Genomic DNA, 22,196 nt, shown 5'->3' on the forward strand with positions numbered 1-22,196 from the left:
TCAAGTTATTTGGCACTTTTGTTTAAACTCCAGAAAACCTCTTGTGATTAGTGGATTTGCCTTTCTCTCACAGCAAGGCTTTACATGTCTGAATTATACATATGCACTGCTGTTTCTCAGTGCTTCAGCTTAATCAAAGAAATAGGGTTACTTTTAGTGACCCACGTAGTGATAATAAGGCAAGTGCAGGTAGCTTATTTCAGTCTTCCTGTATGGGTAACATTGGAAGATTCTGCTGCTGTATTTCCCCTATCCAGGAAACTGAAAATGGCTTTCACTCTGGGACGAAAAGTTGACACAAGTACAGAAGCATCTGTGCTTTGCCTCCAAAGAATTCCTGTTGAGCCAGTACTGCAGGTTACAAGCAGAGGAAGCGCTTCAAGATCAGAGGTGTAGGGTCAGTTCAGTCAGAGTCTATCTGTGAGTAGATGGAAACATAATGTCAGTGTGAACTCTTGGCATATATGCATGCTCCTGCATGCTATGTCCAATTGCATCCCTAGCATATGGACTTACTGGAGGAGAAGAGTAACCATAGTTTGATTTCTGTCCAGTGTCACACTGATACTTAGTTAAGAAAAACCTGAGCTATTAAAATACTGTGAAGACTACGGTGCTCGTTACCGAAATAAAATAGAATTTGGAAGAGTTCATTGCTGTCTATGTAATGCCTGCCGGTGGGGGGAGAAAGAAATTATATAATTCCATGTTCGTTAAATGATATAAGATTCCAAGCATCAAAAGCTTGAGAGAATACCTAAGATTCATATGTCACATAACTTTATTCTAGGATGTTTTAGTTTTTATTAAGTTCCTGTAAAGAAGAAGGTGCAAAAAAATTGAAGTGAAAGTAGCTTGAAGATCATCAGAGCAATGGCAGTCTATTTCTGAGAAGAAAATTAGATTAATCTGTTTTTATACTGTATGGGTCTCTGGTAAGAATCTGAAGTATCTTAGAGTGTTTTTGACATTCTGATAGTAAACTTTACATAGATTACTGTGAAACTTTAAGGAGAATTAAAACTTCGTGTTGTAAGCCTCACATTGAAACTTTAAGGAGAAGTGTTTGAAGTCAGTGTGCTAAGTCAACACAACTTGTTTTCTTTTCCAAAACTTTGAAAAAGGTTGCTTGTTTTTTAAAGTTTTAAAAAAAGTCCAATTGCAGCTTGTGTTTTATTGTTTTATTCTCTTGTGATGTCATGCTTGGCACCACTTCAGCTCTCAAGAGATAGAAGTGATTAATTCTATAAAATCAGTTAAGCAGATATTTTAAAAGCACCTTTTAGAGATAATTTTGATATTTCTCACAGTGCTTTTACAAAGCATAGGCATTTTCTCATGTTGGCCCAGATCCTTCTTCAGAAAAAAGGGCTAAAAGGTGGTACCCGTAGCAGAACTTTTAGAATGGGAGGTTGTCAGTGTAGTTTTTGATATTGCAAAGACGGATACATGAAAGAAGCAGCAAAGCTGAAACTTACATAGTTTTTCTTCTTTGTTTTGAAATGTTCTGTAGTTTCACCCAGAAGTACCCACCAGTGAAATTTTTATCAGAAAAGGATCGTAAAAGAATCCTGGTAAGTTGGTATTTACTTGGGTTATTTTGGGGAAATATAAAAAAAATTCTGTGGAATATAAATCAGTCTTGTAGGATTAATTAAAGACATGAGCAGGAATAAAGTAAATTGCCTTGGGTGTTGTATGTGCTGCATAGGGTTTAGAAGAGTGCTTCACTTTGTGCTGATGTTCTCAAACTCAGCATATGGATAATAGGCTTGGGCTCTGGTTTGGAGGTTTGACTTGCCAGATAAGCCGCTGTTCTCTTCTTGTGACATCTCAGGACTGCATTGCCAAACGATCTTTTTGTGTGCTCCCAGATAGCTTAAACTTGCAAAGACTGGGAAACTTTTTAAGCACATCTTGACAGAAAGCTTGTGTATCCAAATTGGACAAAATCTAATCATAAGGCTAGAAAAGCAGCTTCTCTGCAGCACTATTAAGAGGGACCAGTAATTAGACTGAGGGAATGTTCATCTCTTCTCTGTTTTTTCTGGTATTTTGAAGCATCATAGGCATTTTATGATACAAGAGGAGAACAGGTTAAGTCAGGACAAGTACTTGTTCAAGGCATTCTTAAACTCGGTGAATTGTGCTGCAACGTCAGCGTTACAGTTTTATCTGAAAACACTTTTGAAGTTAGCTGCATCCTAAATTTTTCCTTGTTTCTGTTTGTCCTAGGACAAAAACAATGTCTCTGTGCTCTGAAGAGGCAGAGAAAGTATAGCTACTTGATATGTAAATATAGAGTATGGACTTCTGCCTCTGTAGTAGAGAGTAAACTCTGGGTCAGATCCCTGCTAAAGTGCCTAATATATCTGGTGTTCTCTTTTGCTTTGACTTCAAAATTTAAGAAAAACACTGAGAAAGTGCAAACAAAAAGTTTTATTTTTACTGTGTTGTTAGACAATAGTTTTCATTGCTATTGCAAAACATAGTGTGTTGTCAAATTAGTTTACTTCTGCAATGTTACTTTGTCATTTTTTTATGACAGTCTGAAGGAAATAAACTTGTAGGCTCCCTGTTCCCTTGTTGAATACGGAAGATAAGCTAAGCAAAACAGCAGAGAGAGGCTTAATTCTAAAAATTCCTGAATCACATGCACATATGTGCAAGGGTAGCAAAGTTATCTTAGTGTAATGTTTTTTCCGTATAAGTGAGAAGGTGCTTTCAGGAAGAGTATTTAGTACAAGCTGTTAATTGGATAGGGTGCTCTTAATATTAGACCTTGCCACTGAAAGACACTGGATATTTTGTTGAAATCTATTGCTTCAACAGACATGGCAAGTCATTGGCATAGAAGTGTTTCCTGTAGACCTGGAGCTGAATAGTTCTTTGGCGTCCACTTGTTTTGTAGAGTTTAAGTTACTGAAGAGAAAGCTGGCCAAAAGGATGAGGGAGTTGTTCATTCATTTCTTGTCTGTCATGGTTGGGGACTAGTTCAGTGCAAACTCAGGTGGACGTTCACACGCCTCTTGCCCATGTGGGCAGTTCCATTCTGTTACGATGCTGCTGTCATAATCCTACAGGAAACTATAATCTGTGTGCTTCTGAGTAGCAGAGGTCAGTGAATAAAGGACTCATGTAGACCTTGGATGACACTTGGAAATTTCTCAAGAATTCATGAGCCAAGTGAACTTTGGTAGATTATTTGCTTCATATTTTGTTGATACTGTGTCTTTTCCTAGAATCCATTCTGTATTCTGATTATTTTAGTTTTTTCTCTGAATGCAGTCTCCAGTTCCAGCCTGGAGATACCCACAGCACTGACCTGACCAGACAACAGTTCTAGCAAATAATTTTTATTATACTGCATCTATTCAGAGGTGATTGCCAGTAAGGGTGGTATTTCAGCTGAGACTAGATACTCTTTCATTCAGAAGAACTCAGGTTTTAATCCTGTTGTCGTAATTTTTTGCTCAGTTCTCTGAAGTGACTAGGCTACAGGCTTTTGTATGCAAGGAATTCTGTTAGTCTTATGGAAGACAGTGTTGACGTTGGTTCAGTCTGTTGTGTGTGTTTTTTTCTGAATTGAATACAGTAGACTGATGAAAGCATAAAACAAAAAACTAATACAATTTCCATATGAGACATTGTTTTGAATCTGCAGCCAACAGAAATGAACTCATATAACAATTAGACAAACTTTTAAGTCCCTCTAGGGGAGGAAGTTATCAGTAATAATAGATGCTTAAGTTACCAAGCATACTGGCACTACTCAGTAATTAAGTATTTTTATTAATGATGTCTTATTAAATAATGCCTATTTAAGCTCCAGGTGGTGGTACTTCAATTCTGATGTGGAAATAATTCATGTACAGTATATGATTTTGTAGATTAATATGTCATTGTGATTTGCAGGAAATCATATTTAGAAATGAAGTATATTGACCTTGCTTTTATGAGTGATTAGAGAAAGGTTACACAGAGAGCTTCAGTGATAAATCATCTTTTCTTTTTTAATGTAGCCTCAAGTAATGGTAAAAAACATAGTTTACACAGTTTTTTACTTTTCCAGGGGAAATTCAGCTCCTTTTCCAAGTAGTTCTTTATCAAATACCTGTGGAAGTGATATGTTAATAAAGCTAATGTAGATTTATCATAAAAACAACTTAGAGATTTAAAGTAATTGGAAACTTCATTTCAGACAAAATTGGTTTGTGCTTTTTCTTCCTTTTTTTTTTTTTTTGCTTGCGTATAGCATAGAAGAGTGCTCTAAGCAGTCCTTGGTTTCATTATGTTTTTTCCCAAAAGAGAGATGGGGAAGGAGATGCTTTCTTTTACTACAACAAAGATGTATTGTGAGCGTCAAGTTTGTTCTCTGGAATTTTGGAAATAGAAGTAGCAGCAGGGGATTTTCTTCGGCCTCAGTTGAAGGAACAGATTCAGGTCATCTACAGAAACCTTTTGTCCCGGTCACCACAAAAACGCAAAACCCTTGGAACGTTGAGCAAGGCTGCAGCTTGCTTCTGAGTCCAGAGAAGCTTGTGGCAGTAGGTTTTACATGCATATCATTTTTCTCTTTTTAAGTTGGTGGCACCTGGCAGAGGGCTGTTCTCCCTTAGTTACTACTCTTCTTTCCTTGTTTGTAGCATTCTGCCAGAAACCTGTTCTTCCCTCCTGTCTGTTCTGGGGTGGTGATAACCTTGAGATTATGTGTTTCTTTCAAGGAAGACTTCTCCTAAATTCTTTCTCCTTCAGATTTGTCAAGGAACTGAATCACCTATTGAATCTGCTACAAGGAAGCCCTGACAAACCCAGAAGAATACTAAACAGAGCAACTACATGATTCTTTTATTAACTAGTGCTTACAATGTCTTTGACACACTGGTGGCCCTGAATTTTTAATAAGAAAAACAAGTGTGAGAATAGAAATGGACGTTCAAGTTTTTACAGAAGAAAACAGATGTAGTTATCATAATTTTCCCTTTTGTTTTTTTGATAGCTTTCTACTTTGTCTTTCTTCTTTTCTAGTTTTAAAAAAAAGAATTTCTGCTAATATGGCTTTTTTTCAGTAGTAGATGGCGGGGGAGTGGACAAGATAAATGTTTAGGCTTTGACTAGCCCAAAGTAAAAGAGCTTTCAGGCATCTACATCCTTTTCCACACAGCACTTTGCCATTGTAGCACACCATTCATTCGTTAGATTCCTGCTTGACAGTTACACCATGTCCTTTTGTGTTGCTGCAGCTGAAGAGTGGAGATCAACAGCTGAATCACTTTCAAAATGTGAATTTGATCATGCAGTCATATAATACAGCTGATGCCACATAGGGCTTTTACACATCCCTTCATTCTTTGAGAGTGGTCATTTGTCATATCTTTGTGTGTTCTTGAAAATAGCTTATGAAATGAAGAGAAAACAATTGCTTCTGTAGATCTGTCTGGATGTGCCACAACTTGCAGTTTTGCTTGCTGTGTTGACTGCTTCAATACAGAGTGTTTTTGTTTTGTTCTGTTTTTTCTCTTAAAGACTGATGTGCAGAAAGGGAAAAAGTAAACTATTGCTTCTACATCTGCAGTGGAACAAGAGTACAAGGTGTTAAATACTTCATTTCTGCTTGGTTTTTTTCAGTAAAAAAATCATAAAGTTCCAAGACAGGTAAATGCTGGATGTTGGAGCTAATGGTATAGAATAGAATGTTTTCAGTTGGAAGGGACCTACAACAATCCAACTGCCAGACCAGTTCAGACCAGAATGATGTGGGCTACAGATGCATTAAAATGCAAAAGGAATAGATCTGGTTTTAGCAGATATTTCAAATGAGAGGTCTTCGAAGAATAGCCTTCCTTCCTTCTTTCCTTCTCTGAAGGTTGAAAGAATTTGTAGTACTTAAAACGTCCAGCATATGCCTTCCATTTAAACCAGACAAAAGCTGGATTTGACATGTCTGATATTATTAATCTTACACAAAAATAACCTGGCATTCTGTCATCTTTTTTTCTGAGAAATAGAAATTGCAGAGAATTTTCCTCTTACCTTTTTGGGTCTTTTTAGGCCTTGCTGTTGCATAAAAGGGCACAATCCAATTTGAAGGAAAAAAGGAAAATATTGTAATCTGAATGTTTTATTGATGTGAATGGTTAGCTGAACCTCTAGCCTGACATTGATGAAACATGTCAAGCATGTCTCTTGAAATTTTAAATGCTGTAAATATTGGAAGAAAAAAAATTAAGCATGGAAATGGAGTTATTTCCCCTGGAGTAAGCAAAGATCTGAAAGCTACTGTTCTTCTGTCTTCATGTTTGTAGACTTTGTCTGGTGTTTCTGTAAAAAGAAAAAGAAATTTATACCAACTGTCCTAACGCAGATAACTGGAGGAGCAGGGTTTGTGGGTTCTCATCTTACTGACAAACTAATGATGGATGGCCATGAGGTTACAGTTGTGGACAACTTCTTTACGGGCAGGAAAAGAAATGTGGAACACTGGATTGGTCATGAGAACTTCGAACTGATAAATCACGATGTCGTTGAACCCCTGTACATTGAAGGTGAGTACTCTCTGCTTTGGTATCTGCACTTTGTTGTGCTTAACCCTTGTAAGTATGTCTGTCTGTAAAGAAGTGAAACTTATGCACTGACTTCTGGATGAGCTACCTAATGCCTGTATGCTTTGTTTATTATTAGCCTATTTCCTGGGACCATTGCAGTGAGAGGTTCAGAGTGCTTTCATCTTTGAAATCAGTTCTTCCTTTCTGAGTGGATAGGAGGAAGGAAATCTTCAAAACTTGCTAATGGGACTGGTTTTGTGAGAAGGCAGGATTGCAATGGGTCAGTCTTATCTGTCCCATCCATTGTCCCACATCCCTGTGTGCGTGCACAGGCTTGCACACAGAGTCTCTGTGGGCTAGAGATGTCATGAACTGAGAAGTTTAATTCAGGGTTGCAGTTACTAGATGACATGCATCCTGCAGCTGTGTATCATCAGTTGAGAGAAGACTTAAGCTCTTTCAGAGGGCAAGTCATCTCACTTTCCTTAGTGATTCCACAGCCTGTAGAATAGAAAAAAGCAGAACTGAATTTCCCCAGTTTTCCACAGAAAAACCAAAATAAAACCCTAAACAAAGAAACAAAAAACCGTTCTGCTTTGAAGAAGTAACTCAATATCTAAGCTGTCATAAACCTCAAACTATTATGGCAAATTGCAAGACAGCATTAACATAGCTGTAGTTGAGATAAGCATTTATAGACGTCTTTCGGAGTATATGAGCACATAGTGAATCGATGAAAACGTTACTCAGGTTATACTATAGTTCTGGTGGGTTTGCTGTATCGCTTTAAAATTTTGTAGCAAGGTAGTGGTTTCATTTCTTAAAACAAAAAAATGAATCTGAGGTTGTGGGTTGTTTTTTTATTCTTCCTGAATTCTAATGGATGGATTTTCACAGGGAAAATTTCTAGCAATTGCATTTGCTTGTGTTGAATTTCTGACAATACCATTGAAAACAGTCCTTCAAATACATGCTCCTCCTCTGCTCTGACAATGCACTGATGTAGTTACTGCCTGTTATTTTACTTCAAACTTTTGCTTCCACTGACGGGATAAGGGGACTACGGTCTTATTAATTGGCTTCAGGTGCTGGTAGCTTATGCTTCAGCCAATTCAGTTTGTCAGCTTTCCTAATCTTTCCCCTGTGTTACCTTCTTTCTGACTGATTACACTTGAGACCTTCTCAGAGAATTATCATCGTTGCTAATAGTGTTGCCCAGTTACTAGGCACTAATGAATGGAAATTCTGAGATTCTTTGGCTACATCTCCCATGTTCTATGTAATTAAGACACCAATTGCCCATTTTGTAGTGATAACAAATTATAACATGTTGTTCAGGGAGTAATTTACTGAATGTCGTCTTATCCTCTAACAGCGTAAGTTGAAGCTGGCATGGCTGAATGTTAGAATAAAATTAACTTGTAAGAATATGATAAAATTTCATAGCCGAGTTTATAGCCCAACTATATGGGAAAAAGGCGGAGGGGGGGGGGGGGAAGGTGAGGGAATGTGGATAGTTATTTTAACAGAGTAACAAGTTGGCATATGTATCACTACTTCTTTTCTTAGTCCCAGTTTCTCCTTTTTACTTGTAAATAAAAGTTGAAAGTTGTGAAGTCATGACAAAAGAAGGTTTGTGTCTAAAGAATTCCTGTTTATTTGCTGTCCTATTTAAACAAGGTCATATAAGGTTGTTTGACACTTAAATTCCAGAGAGAGTAATCAGTGCTTTATTTCTGAAAGAGACCTCATTTCTGATCTAAAAAGAACACAGTGTTTGCACTTCTGATATGGAAAGTGAGTTTAATCTCAAGATGTATAGCTTTCACTAAATCTCTTGATGCTTTTTTTTTTAGCTTCACAGTGATGCCTATGCACAGTCTGCCTTGTCTGAGTCATTATCTTTGATCCATGGTATGAAGTGGCACTGAGCATTCTTGGATCTTGATCTAGATTGGCCAGACAGTAATAAATAATCTAAACACACGTCTTATTTCTTAGCCCTGTGGTAACTATAGTTAACTGTAGTGCTGAATTTCTTCTCTTTCACTAGAATTCCCTTTGCTTTAGCATTTGGGGAAAATGTGAGTACAGCAACACACAAGAACATAGCTTTCACTTAGGCTTTTTCAAGAACAAAAGCAAAGGCCCTGAATTCTTCAATGAAATGAACGTAGTTGAGGGAACTTGAAAGACAGAAGACAGTTAAAAAAAAAAAAAAAAGGCGGGGGTGGAGAGTCTGAGAAGAAAGTTTTCAAAACTTTGCATAATAGTTGTATTAACACTTTTTTTCTGTTGTAGTTGAGTTCTGTGTTTTTTAAGTACTTAGGCTGAAATGAAAATATCTTTAAAATTCCTAACACCTGATGCTGAGGTTTAATCTACTAATAAATGGAAGCTTTTTGGTACAGGAAGAAAATTTTCTTTTCAGAAGGGTGGTGTGTAAAGGACAGAATCTTACTATTCTTTTAAAAGCAAAAAAAAAAGTGTAGAAATCCACCTGTCCACCTTTGCTTATTTTCTGCCTTTCACTCTCTACGTTCTTTAAGATCACAAGCTCCCTAAGATGGTTACTTGAAGTACTGTCTCCTGTTCCTGCAAACTTTAGTGTAAAAAGACACAGATATTAGTTGGAGAAGAAATGAGAATGAATGCTTGATCTGGTGTTACTGTGATTTACTGCACTTCACAGTAATAGAATTGCATTAAAAACTACCAAATGAAATTTTAGAATAAACAGCTGTTGGCGAGAAGTAATGTACTTAATTTATATAGTGACTTGAGGATTAGTCTTGTCTTGTTTATACCCACCTTTGCATTAGAGTTGACTGTGTGTGTTTGTAATAAAAAGAAAAAATATTTTAAAATAATGTTGAGCCACCGAAGTCCGTGTCTGTATTTCTACTGTGAAGTACTGTTATGCCTGAAATATTGAGCGGGGAGGGGGGGTGGCGGACAGACAAACACACATTAAAAAAAAAACAACAACGAAGCCACCAAAACCCTGAAAAAGCAGCAGCACACTGAAAAAAAGCCCTAGAACAGTCCCAAACTATATGCCCCACCAACCCCCTAAAAAAAATCACACCCTGAAAAATAAAGCCAGTTTCAAGGTGATGTCTTAAGATCTTAAACTGGACTCCTAAAAAGGAAGGAATACCTCTCAGTCTTCAGTCTTGAGGCTTGGTTATCAACTGGTGTTAGATATACAAACCTCCTTGTCCATAGTAGCTACAGCAGCTGAGTAAACCTGGAAGAAAATATCAGACAGGTCTGCACAGCCCCTATACTTCTCCCGTTGGTGTTTCTCCTTCCTACTTAGCAATCTTTGGAAGCCTTAAAACAGTCTTTTATAAGGTGATACATGCACATTCCATTTACCCCCAGCCATCTCTTGTGTCTGAAAGACGTCTTCCGCAGCCAAACTCTTTCACAGGTCACATGAATGCATGTAGGCCTTTGGTTTCTTTTTGGTTGGTTGTGAGGGGTTTTTTTTTCCACTCTTCACAAATTTGAAACAAAACCAGGCCTGAAAGTCCCACAGATTTCCAATCAACAGTGGAAACTGTTAACTCAGTTGAACTGATCTCATTTCCCTAGTCACAAATGGTTTGAATACTTCATCATTGTATCAAAAAATGATGTAGCTTAAAGGTCCTTTTCCCTTGAAAGATGTTCACAGTAGTCCTCAAGAGTTGCTATGCTTTTAGTCATAAGGCTTCACTTTGAAATTTTTTTCTTTCCAACTTAATTAGATTGCACTGCCCACTTTGGAGTTGGAGACCATCAACAAAACTTCTACATCTCACTGCTTAAATACAGGAGCTCTTGGTAAAAATAACAGTACGATACTTCTAAAATTTTAATTCATAATAGCAGCAGTCTGGTTTCTGGCAAACATATATTAAAATGTTGGCTCTGTTTCAGTGACTGTTGCAAATGCAGAGGCAGTTTGGGCTCTTCTGACTTTCATCAAAAAGCTTTCAAAATGATAGAATAAAACCACATTTTGCAAGTTGAGAAAAGTGCTGTAGGCACATTGCATACATAGTGACAAGGAGATTAGCTTTCAGAGTTTTCAGAAGATACAAAGTTGTTAGTAACAGGCACATAGGTATGTAAAATAACATTTATAGAAATTTAATAGCTTTATTGGCTTGACTGGGACTAAAAATGCTTCTTTTCTTAAGGACTTTGCTGGCTTGTGGGTCTGAGTTGACTTTAAGGCTAAAATGAACAGTTTCACAAAATTGGCCGAAAGAATAGGCTATAGCTGCCTTGTAAATAACAGCCTTCCAGAAATCAAGATGATAACATCTTACTAAACACTGTTCTACAGTATCCCAGAATTTTTTAGTCTCCAAGTCATTTCACTGGTAATTTAAAACACATACAGCTTCTCATTTTTTTTATGTGAGTGCCTTCAATACATTGCTTTTTTTTTGCTTCAGAACTTCCATCCCAGTTTTTTTCCCCTCTAGTCTTCATTCCCTCTGCCAGATACTTAATACATCCAACTCGATGGTTCTAAACTGTATGATTAGGGAAAATCATGGCAAGGCGGGAGATAACATATACTTAACTTAATCTTGTTTGTCCAGAGCGAAGTGCAATGGTGCCACTCTGGTGAAACTCCACAAAACTGCTCCATATTACAAGCAATATGGTAAACCTTTATAAGGTTATTTTAGTTTGCCTTGAGTTACAGGCAACATTTTTAACATCAGGAAAGTGGATTTGTATTTGTAGTCCTTCTTAGTTCAGTGCAATAAAAATGTCTCACTTCATTGTGTCAGCTTCTCTGGCCTGACCTACAGTAATGGAATTGACATAGCTGCTGTTTACAAGAAAAGTCCTTGTGTATAAGCTGGAGAAACTTGTTTGTACGCTTCTGATCAAAGCTTTACTGCTTGTACTTCCTGATTGGCAAGTACAGTGATGGATGCAGATGTTTAGTGGACATAGTGACCCGTTCAGTCCTTTCTGGTACTGCGACACATGTTGAAGGCAGAAATTGAAGATGAAGGAAGGAATGTAATTTCCTGTCATAGGAAAGGTTGTAGATTCTACCCTTACTATCCACTTAAAAAGCACACAGAACACATGGCTGGAAAATAAAGATTGATGATAGCAAGGAAGGTAGTTTTATTGCAATATTTTGTTTAAAGTAAGTGATTGTATTGATCATACTTGTTGAGCATTAAGGAAAACACAAGACCGAACGCTTGGGTCTGGATTTGGGTATTACAGATTCCATGCATACTAAATTATACAGGCTTTTTGAGCTTTTCACATAGAAAAGGGTACAGCTGACAAATTTTAGTTGCTGTTGATACTGTAGTATGTTGCTAGAACTTTGCAACGATCGTGGATTTCTGTATTTGTCACTGTGTACCTGATGGCTTGAATGTTTATGCCAGCTTCTACGTTTGTGCTATTTTGAAATTAATTTAATGTTTGGCTTTTTTTCAGCAAAATTGTAACATGAAAGATATATTTCTTTGTTTTATAACTAGTCTACCATCCTGTGCTTTGTAAAAGACTTTTTGCTGCAGTGTTCAGTGGCATACAGAGTTCTAGCCCCTGATGTGAGTTATGTACAAAACTTGCTGAAGTTTATTGTTATCATCTGTTCTTCTATGGTCCTTACCTGTCTACGTAAAGCTTTGCACAGCCTTTTAGAGTTATTTTCAATTAAATGTATTATGGCTTAATTGCAAAGCTAGCTCAAGATTTCTTAGTGGGCACAATTAAATGTTGTAAAACTTCTTTTTCTTTACCCCATAAAAAAGGAAGAGGTGTGGAGGTCAATTACAAGATGCATTTGTTCGTTCCTGTCCTTCAGTAGATGCTGTCCCAGACAGGTAATCCCCTGCAAAGCTGTAGCTAGGACAGCTTTCCACAGTTCTGGCTGGAGGAGAGTTTGTTGCCTGCTGCTTGCTGCCTCTTAAATAACTGCAAAATTTGTGCTAGAGCACACAGGGTTGTCATCTAGACTAGGTGGATGGCTTTGTCTGGCATTTCTGGCTGGCCTGCTGAAATGATGACACTAAAAATTATGTGGTGTTAGACCTAGCAGTTAAAAGAGGGAAGGTGGAAGGAGAGGTAATTGTATTTGTCTCAATATCCTTAGCTTGATGACGCAAACTTGACCAGTTTTGGGTAGAAACTTGTCTCTCTACCCTTCTGAAATATCCAACATTCTCTAAATGTTTTGGAATACTAGTGATGTTTTTAATTGGTCTGAGGCTCAATACTCTTAAGATTCCTTCCTGGGCAAGAGGGAAAGGTCCTGGAACTGCCTGGCTGCCTACCCCTTTGATCTAGAAGATGGGCATCAGACATTTGGCAAATGCCCCATCTTCCATCTCTCTGCTGGTTCTGCCCTTGCTGACCCTTTTCGTCATAAGGATTTATTTTTGCCTTTGCACCTATGGGAAGAATTACATTGAGGTCAACCAGAGCCAGGTACTTTTTTCCCCCCCAGCTCCTTATCTTAGTTTCATTTAAAGCAATTACGAGCTGGAGAACAAAAGGAAGAAGAAGGACTAGGAGGAGGAGAAGAAGAGTGCCTTCTCTTTTTTCTTTCTTTTTTTCTAAGCACTGTCCATTACACTTAGCTTTTTGTTTAAAAATAAACAAACTTGAAGATTATAAGGAACCTTTAGGGGTTTGTATTTTGTTTGTGTTTGTTTCCCACTAACAATTATATGATCACTTGGATACTCAAAGGCCTAGCTGTATCCTGATGCAGCAAAAGGAAAGGGAGGTTTTGGCCCTGTTCATCTGAATTGCCGCGTGCTGTTAAAGGAACTGCTCCCGTAGAAGATGCTGTGTGTTGAAAATTCAGCAGGCATTTAGAAAACAGCAAAAACAAAGTGAATGGAGAGGGAGGAAGGGAAGTGTTCATTTCTGCTTTGACAGACTATGATTGGGCAGTAAATTACTGGTGGTCCACAACACTTCTTAAGTGTTGTTTTCACTCTTCAAAAATTCCACCTCAGCCTGCTGCAAACTAGATTTGGAAAGGGTTGTAAAGGAATGGATAGAAAGGAATAGCATAAAATGCAGGTCAGAATTAAACTGAGTTGGTTGCAATAACTGTCAATTGCGTTGCTCATTTTTCTGAGCCACTGTGCTTGAATTACCTGCTGCCTACAAGCAGCAGTCAGTGGCTACTCTGATGTTTTTGTCAGCTTCCAGTCTGCTCCTTTTCCTTGTTTTCATGACAGTACTGTGCTGTGGGAAGGGGATGCTTACATTCAGAGGCATAACTTGAGGCAGTCATATATTTTATTCATATTCAGGGCTTATATGTAGGAGGCATATCAAAGTTCAACAGACCAATTAGACTTTCCCCCATGCTACATCTTTGCATTATTACCCTGACACAAGAAATCCTGCAAAATAACGTAATTAAAGTTTATTCACTGCTTAAACTTACAGAGTCAACGGGGACCAAAGTAAGGAGAAATTATTCCGTGTCACAGTCCATCACACAAAACAACTAACTTATCTCCATGTTGCAGACCATCCTAAAAGTTTCAGTTGCATTAGCAGAGCAGGCAGGGCTTTGAGTCAAGCCTGTGCTGGGAGCTTGCTTCCTCCAGCACTCACTGTGTCAGGCTGTCTTTGAGTACTACTGTACGCTGCCTTCTGTGAAAAGCTTTCTTTTGATGCTGCACTAGTGCTGATAGTGGAAATACCAGTTTCTGCTGATTTGAGAACAAATAGCAGGAAATCTGCTACGTTAAATTGTATTTCTCTACACTTTTAATGTGAGAATAAATCTTCACTGATATTGCGTATCTGCCAAAACTGTATCTCTCTAGCTTTCTGGGCTGTTTTGACATCTTGTGGGCAGCTGGTCTTCTCTACTACTCTAAACAACTGTAGACCGAAGACAGCATGCAACATGGAGGAAGTAGAAATATTTTGTGTCATCTGCTTGAGCATACTAACTGTCAAATATCATTACTTTGCTAAGACAGTAAAACTTGGGGTGATGGAGTCATGCAGGTTGCCTTAGAAGCTAGCTGATCCTGTGTTTATGCTGATAGTTGTTCTGCCTGATGACGTTTGACTCGAAAGAATGTCTCCTTATTTTGGTCACTATTGACACGGTAAGCTTAAGCAGTGAATAAAATCTAATCAAATTATTTTGCAGGGTTTCTTGTGTCGGGGCAATAATGCAAAGATGTAGTATGGGGTTAACTTTTATGCCTCTTAGAGATGAGCTAATATGCTCTCATAAGGAGCTATGAGCTTGTCCAGTAGACCTAGAAACAACAGTTAATCTAGAAAAACGTGACTATATGTTGTAAGCACACTTGACTAAGGATTCTGAAAGAAAGTAGGTTCAATATTTTACCTTGCCACTGTTGCCAGTATTTTTAAGGCTTTATTTTCAGAACACATGCTTATCTTAAAAAAAGGATGTAATGTTTCAGTGTGGAGGAGAGGCTTGCATTTTGAAGCCTTTTAACTACTTTCATTTTTTTTTATTTCTTAAAAGGTTGTTGAAAAGTAATTAGGTATGTTCTACATGGATAAATCAAGCCACTTATACACACTGTCACCCTAACCACTCTGCTTTTTTTTGTACTGGATAGAGGTCAGGAAGCAAAGGATTGTGTGCTTGCTTTGTCAAATGATTTTTTTTTTTTTTTTAATTTGAAAGTCAAGGATGCTTCTACTCTGTTTTTGACAGGAGAATTAATTTCAAACTGGAGAAAAAAGTTCATTATGTCACAGATACTGTGAAAGTTAAACCCAACAGAGGGGTGACAATATTACGTTGACAAAATAAAGCTTTACTTCGTATTGCTGTCATTTGCTACTGCTTGTTAATTGTAAAACACCTGACAAAAAAAATAAAAAGGGTTGTTTGAGTATGCCATTTGACCAGTACTGTTCTGTTCTAGGGCAAGACAGCCTTATGCCACGTGGTACTGTCTTTTGTCAGAATATGACTTTTCCAGGTTGCTTCAGGTTTCAGTGCCGAAATATGCTTTAAAAAAACAAACTTTCCCTTTGTAACATAAAGAAGTAATTACTTTTCTTTCATCCTGCTATTCTAATTCTTACATAACCTTTTGGATACATTTCTTGGATGACCTTGGTGGGGGGGATTTGTTCTTTTTCTTTCTTAAGCATCACTATTTCTAACTTGATCTTCTGTTTACTTTTTTTTTGGCATTCGCTTATCTGTAGGGGTTTTTTTAAGTAGTTCTGGCTAACCGAGATTCATGTTACATAGAAAACAAATATGTTTTTATATTTACAATAGTTGTATAATGAAAGACTTGTAGGTTGAGGTTTGTTGAATATTGGCTTCTCCTTGTGAAAATTAGTCTAGTTTTGATTGGTTTGTTTTTATTATGATTTAACAAAAAAGCATTTTTTTCCCTGTACTATCTCCAGCCTCTGCACCCTTATCTCATGCAGTGAATTCGGCAACTCTGATATGCAGAAGCTGGTCTCAAAATCTGTTACAGCTTTAGTTCTCTTATCTCTCTCTGCACTCTTGTGCTAGGAATAATTGTTAAATTAAGAAATCCTGGGGTTTAATGGAGTCTATGCTCATGAAAATGGTGTAACTGTTTAGCTTTGCTGTACTAGTCCCTATTTTGCTGTTGTGTTGAATATGTATTTCCTGTGGGTGATAGGTATCTTTAGGTTTGTTTACAGTGCAGTCACAGAAATGCAGCAAATACAATTAGTTAAGACTGAGACTTCTGTTACCTGGGCAATCTGTTGCCAATACCCAGGCTACCTTATTTTAATTTAGGTTAGGCATTAGTATACCTTCCTTGATTGTAAGGTACTGTCTAGTGCATTGGCTAATTATATTTCATAACTTGGAGGGATCAGGTGGGGTGGGGAATCTCTGTATTGGGGATTTTTATTTCTTATTAAAGCTAAAATGCTGTATTATTCAAAGTATAGCATAGAACAAAGGGAATGGGGGAAAAAGGACAAAGGTTGCGTGCCAATATCTTGGCATATATATTTAAAATATAAGTAAGATACGAGTACTATTAATATTTCATTGCCAAGTGGCTTATAAATAAAAATAAAGTATTTCTTTTTCCCAAAACATTTATCCAGGGATTAAAAAATGTTTCTACCATCTTTGATTGGGAATTCATCTCGGAAAAATACTTTGAAGCTTGTGGTCACTTAAAAACTTGAGGGTGATAGAATGTTGCATATGCTTTTGCAGCTTCTAAACATCTGAAGTACTCAAAACTAGAATTTTTGCAATTGGAAAGTGTCAACACACCCACAGACTTCTGTATCTGTCAACAGTGTTGATTATGGTTATTATTTTTTTTTACTAAAAATTAAGTCTGTCTTTGGGTTACAGCAGGTTTGCATACGTATCATCCATAGGTAGCAATATAAGAAGTGCCGAGTTCCAGTGCTAGGAAGTGCAGAAAGAAGTACTTGTTTCCTGATGCTAATGCTTTATATGTTACATGGGAAAATAGTAATGCTTTTTTTTCCCCCTCTCTCTGTTTTTTTGTAGTGGACCAGATCTATCATCTAGCTTCTCCTGCTTCTCCTCCAAATTACATGTATAATCCTATAAAAACATTAAAGACCAACACTATTGGGACATTAAACATGCTGGGTAAGTGGAAATCTTTTTTCTTAACTTGGTTAGACATAATATAACATGGACAGAGTTATTTGGGAGAGGGGAGGATAGAGCAGATGAGTTGTAAATTTTAAGAAGTTGTTTCTCAAAGAAAAATGAGGGTTGGGTTTGGGTTTTTTCCCTCTTTGAAGATTTTTTTTTCCTTTCTACTTTTCCTTTAAATATATCTGCAGATAAACTCTGACAACATACAGACTTGGTTGTCAAAGCACAGGGACTTCATGCCTGTATCTTGGCTGTGGAGTGCAGTAATTACAGAAGTCATAGGAACAACTAAGAGCATGGGATTTTTATAGCGAAGTTGTGTCTTGCTTTGGCGACTGTGGAACATTCCTACGTTTGCCATGAATGACTGTTCCTTTCCACCACAGCAAACATTGAACTAGGTGGAACTGTAAACCCCAGACATCAAGAGCACTGCACCCTCTTGTGCATGCCTTGGCTAGCAAATTCTGCAAGAATGTGTAATGTCTAGCTTCACGCTAGGTAATTACGAGGCTACATTTTCAGTTTTGTCTGTTGGGTTTTATGCTGGAAATGGGCCTGTGAAAAGAAGGCCTCAAGCCTTCACTAGTTTTGCCTCTCATCTTTGATCCATTTGGCATATGCTGCAGCTTGAACTGAGTATCGGTGATCCTGAGAGGAGCTATGAGGCAAAAAATTTCCTGGGCATTAGCTCAGCCGAGTTTCTCATTTGAATGATACTCTACTGAGTACAATTCAGAGACTTAAGTGATTTAGAAGCTATGGAGGTACTGGACAGTTGTATGGCATAGATGAGAGGTTTCTTTGATTGGCCACCAACTTGAAGGGCAGAAAGTCACTGAAATGGAGTGCAGAATAATCTTGAGTGATTGGTAGGATCATCCAGGCAGTTTAAAGGGGCATAATGAAGGGAACATGATTTATTTTATCCTATAACATGTTATTCTCTACCAGTTTCTTTATGTAGCTTATCTTTAAGTATTGGTAATCATAATATAGTGAGTTGTTTCAAGATGCTGATTTCGTAACTGGAATACTTCATGCTTCCTTGACCTTTATTTAGGGTGTAATAATATATTAAGTTCTTGGATCTTGGTTTAGGGTAACTTTTAGTCCCAGTAGCAAACACATGCATGTGAATGCTACTCTGCTGTTTCTCGTTTTCTAGCTTGGAAGTGGGCACTATGGATGTGATTTACAGCTAGATTTATCTAGTAAAAGTAAAGGATTACACTTAAACAGTTAACATGATGGAGAGATTCTTGCGCTTACTGTAATTATGTTGTTCTTTCCCTGTTACCCAAAATTTAGGGTTAGCTAAACGTGTTGGAGCACGGCTGCTGCTGGCCTCTACATCCGAGGTATATGGAGGTAAGAAGGATAAAACAGTGTTTAGATCTCTTGAAATGTGGCTTTGTAAAAAAACCCCTATTTTTACAAACCTTTTGTCAGATGTTTGAGTGATAACTTCTCATCACTGTCTTAGCTTGATTTCTTTCAGATTTACTTCTCACAGTTTAAAATGTGGGCAACTAGCACTTGCTTTAAATCTCTACCCAGAGTGGTAGAAGGAGGCTCTGACTATTGTTTGTAACTTCCCTTTGTCATAGTTTGTGTCTCTTTTTGCAAAGGCCTTGTGGGGTAATTTAGAGTGTTGAATGCTAATTAAAATTCAGATGCCATAATGAAAACCTGTGAAGAGAGATAATTTCGGTAGTAAATCTGCATCTCTTTTTCCAGTCACTTATGAATTGTGTTGTGAATCAGCAATCACCCTGGTGTGCAAGAGACAAGGACATAACCTCCAAGCTAAGAAAACAGTGATTGTTCATGCAGGCTCTTGTGGTGTCTCTGAAAATGTAATATTCAGCAGTAGTGTCGTATCTCTCCAAGATCCTATTACTGTTACTAAGAATTGAAGTAGTGAGAGGATGACTGATAGAACTGCTGGCTGAATGCAGCAAGAATCTTTAGTACTTCCTTGGGGTGTGTAACAGACCATATGCCTTACTAGGGAAAATTCCTGCTGTTGGGAACTCTTGCCTAATAGGTAATAGCAATTTTGCAATCACAGTCACCTGCTCAACATTAGTGGTTGTGAGTGGGCTTTAAAGAGCAAACAAGCAAACAAAAGTACTCATCTGTGTAACGAGATACAAAGTTTTTTGAAGAAAAAGTGAGGAAAGACAAAGGACATACCTCAAGGTGTACACTTTCGGTGGTTTAACTTCAGTCAAGAAGATTCAAAGCAAATAGGCAAGCAAGAGAGAACTAAGGTGACCAGCCAGCCAAATAAGTGGCTTAAGCACGTGCAGCATTCCTGTTGCCTCCCTTGCCTTTGATTATCCATGGTCAGGCTCCACAGAGAAAAACGCTAGCCCTAAGGACTATTCTGTAATTGAGCAAACTCCCTTCTGGAACGGGGGACCAACAGGCAAAAAAGAAACCAAGTTTTGAAGCTTCATTGGTCTGCTGCAATCTGCCTGCTGAGGTGGAAAACTTGAAACTCAGGCTTTGTCGTGTCCGTAAATCAAATGTAGCAGGGAGAGTCTACTCACATTATACTCTGACTTAAACAGGCAAAATAATTTTGTTGAAAAATAAAGGACAGAAAATAAAGTCAGAAAATATCTGTTAGCTGTTTCCACAAGAGCTCTCAAAGCAGTGTTTTGTAGGGGGGTTCCAAGTACTTTGTAGGGCTGCCTTTGCCAGAAAGGAGACAGAAACTGAAGGTGCCTTCCAGATCACGGCACCTTCTGGGGCCCTTTTAAGAATGGTTACAGGTTTTTATAATCATGTGAAACCTCTCTGCATTTACCATTGCTCTGTGACTCTTGTATGGCAGGAATTCATCGGTAATGATGTCTGTAAGCAGCATAAAAACTGGAAGGGTTAATCAGAAACTGACCATCAAAGCTGTTTCAAAAAAGCCTGTAACACTTGAAAGTTTTGTAGCAATGTATGCAAACTTCAAACCCAGTAAGAAGAGTGTGGCAGCACAGGTAGCCAAGTGGGGAAATGTGATTGTATTATTTTAAGCATAAGGAGTGTGCGCACGCAAGGATTCCTAGGAGATTTTCGGTTGGGTGGGTTTTTTTTTAATCAAGAACTACTGTACTGGATCAAGCCAGAGGATTGTCTAACCTGATTGTCTGTGCCCAGTAACAGCTAGTAAAAATGCTTAGGAGAAAACAGAAGAAACATAGCAAGTATGTTGTGGTATATTGCTCTACTCTTTGTTCTTTAAGAAATGCAGTACTTCTCTCCGTTTTTTCCGTTTTTCTTTTGTTTCTTATTTTATAAAACTTGAAGATGCTTTACTTTCTTTTTTTCCTAATACAGTAAAAAATGCTGCCTACATAACCTATAATACTTCCTCTGAATTACATTAGATAGGAGTCATATTTGTGCCCTTGAGGTAGTCTGTCTTTGCAGAGAAGAGTTGAATTTAACCCTCTGTTCACACACTCTTTTAGGGGAAGGAAAAGCATCATGATGGCAGCTGTTTACTTTACTCAGTTACCTTACTAGTGTCACATCTTCCATAACTGTCATTTTCATGGTACCAGTGAGTACACTTCTAAGGAATGGTGTTGAAACATAATATTTTTTTAATGCATGGTTTAAAGAGAACCTGTTGAATTGTATAACACCAAGGAAAGATTCATTGTATATAGTCACCTTTGGGATAGAAGATCATTTAAGGTGGTGTTTTTTTTCTCTATAGATCCTGAAGTTCACCCTCAAAATGAGGATTACTGGGGCCATGTGAATCCAATAGGTCCAAGAGCCTGCTATGATGAAGGAAAACGGGTTGCAGAGACAATGTGCTATGCATACATGAAGCAGGTATTAAACTTCTATCAGGTTCAATGAATTGTCTGTAATTAATGAAGGCCAAACATATGGCAAAACTGGAATATGTGCATTTAGAGGTAGGAGGGCAAAAGAGAATGTCTTAAGTAGGAATACTCGTACTATAGCTGCAAAAACTGTTTTCTTTAATGCAGAAGTTTTATTGCTCCCATCTGTTGTTTTTTTCAGATAAGCAGCGTTCTTAAAGAAAATGTGCTTTACTCTTCTTAATAGACATAATAAGTCTTTGAGTATCGTAAATAGTTTTTAGACAGATTAAACTGAGATGACCTTGCCAATTTGGGAGCCAAGTAAGAGTTGTTTTAAGTTGGTCCTGTGCTGAGAAGTGCTTTGCTGAATAGGACTATTACAGATAAATGTGGCATGTTTAATGAGCATAATTGAAATCAGAATATACAGATAAAAATGAGGAAGTTCTTTAATGAGTACCTATATAGGAGCAATGTATTTTCAATCTCTTTAGAAATGTCTTATAATTATGTAGATATAAATACAGACCTTAATGGAGGGTACCTATACTTGGCTATGTAATGCACTTTTTCAGACTAATACAGTAACATCAGAATAAAAATGCAATTTAAAATATGTTTCTGAAATGATACGTGCCATTTCCCTTGGGTTTCATAATCAACAAGTAGAAACTCCTCATTAACTAACCCAGCATAGACTCTTTACCTGTATGTAAATCTTAATTGCTGTTCAGCTAGTCTCTGTGAGGCTATTCAATTAGACAATGTGACAGACTAAAGAATATCATATCACTGTTTCTTGGTGTTTGCAGCCTTAATAGACTAAACTTATAAATCAGCTGTATATTCTGTAGAATTTTAAATCTTTAAATGATAAAATACTAGATGCTTTTAAAAACCATGAAAACAAAAGTAAGTAGTAAGACTTTGTGGATGGTATTTTAGTACAGAGGTGGTAGTAATTTTCTCTTCTGCCAGATAGAGAAGGCAGAGGTTAGTGTCTCCTTTGTTCTCTTAAGTCATTTAATGTCTAGCGTGGTGGTACTGCTCTTGTTCGGGATGATGTCTTCTGTACTTCACTGTAACAAAATACTCCTCATGGGTCTGGAAATCCATTCACTGTTGAATATTGTCATTTTTATGAGAAATTCTTGCGCT

At 37.5% G+C, this 22,196-nt stretch overlaps 1 protein-coding gene across 2 annotated transcripts in view; it reads left to right on the forward strand.

The window, feature by feature from the left end:
- UXS1 (UDP-glucuronate decarboxylase 1) overlaps positions 1 to 22,196 on the forward strand; it is a 63,143-nt gene that overhangs the window by 21,214 nt on the left and 19,733 nt on the right. The window contains exons 5-9 of one of the 2 annotated variants that reach the window (XM_080377453.1): positions 1,514 to 1,574; positions 6,365 to 6,545; positions 17,077 to 17,181; positions 18,505 to 18,564; positions 20,921 to 21,042. In XM_080377453.1, coding sequence (XP_080233579.1) covers positions 1,514 to 1,574; positions 6,365 to 6,545; positions 17,077 to 17,181; positions 18,505 to 18,564; positions 20,921 to 21,042 — 529 coding nt within the window. Of the gene's footprint in view, positions 1 to 1,513; positions 1,575 to 6,305; positions 6,546 to 17,076; positions 17,182 to 18,504; positions 18,565 to 20,920; positions 21,043 to 22,196 lie in introns of those variants that run through there. The other variant, XM_080377454.1, reaches the window with a different exon arrangement.

The sequence above is a fragment of the Falco punctatus genome (assembly GCF_963210335.1).
Source record: "Falco punctatus genome assembly, chromosome: 2".
Lineage (NCBI taxonomy): Eukaryota > Metazoa > Chordata > Aves > Falconiformes > Falconidae > Falco > Falco punctatus.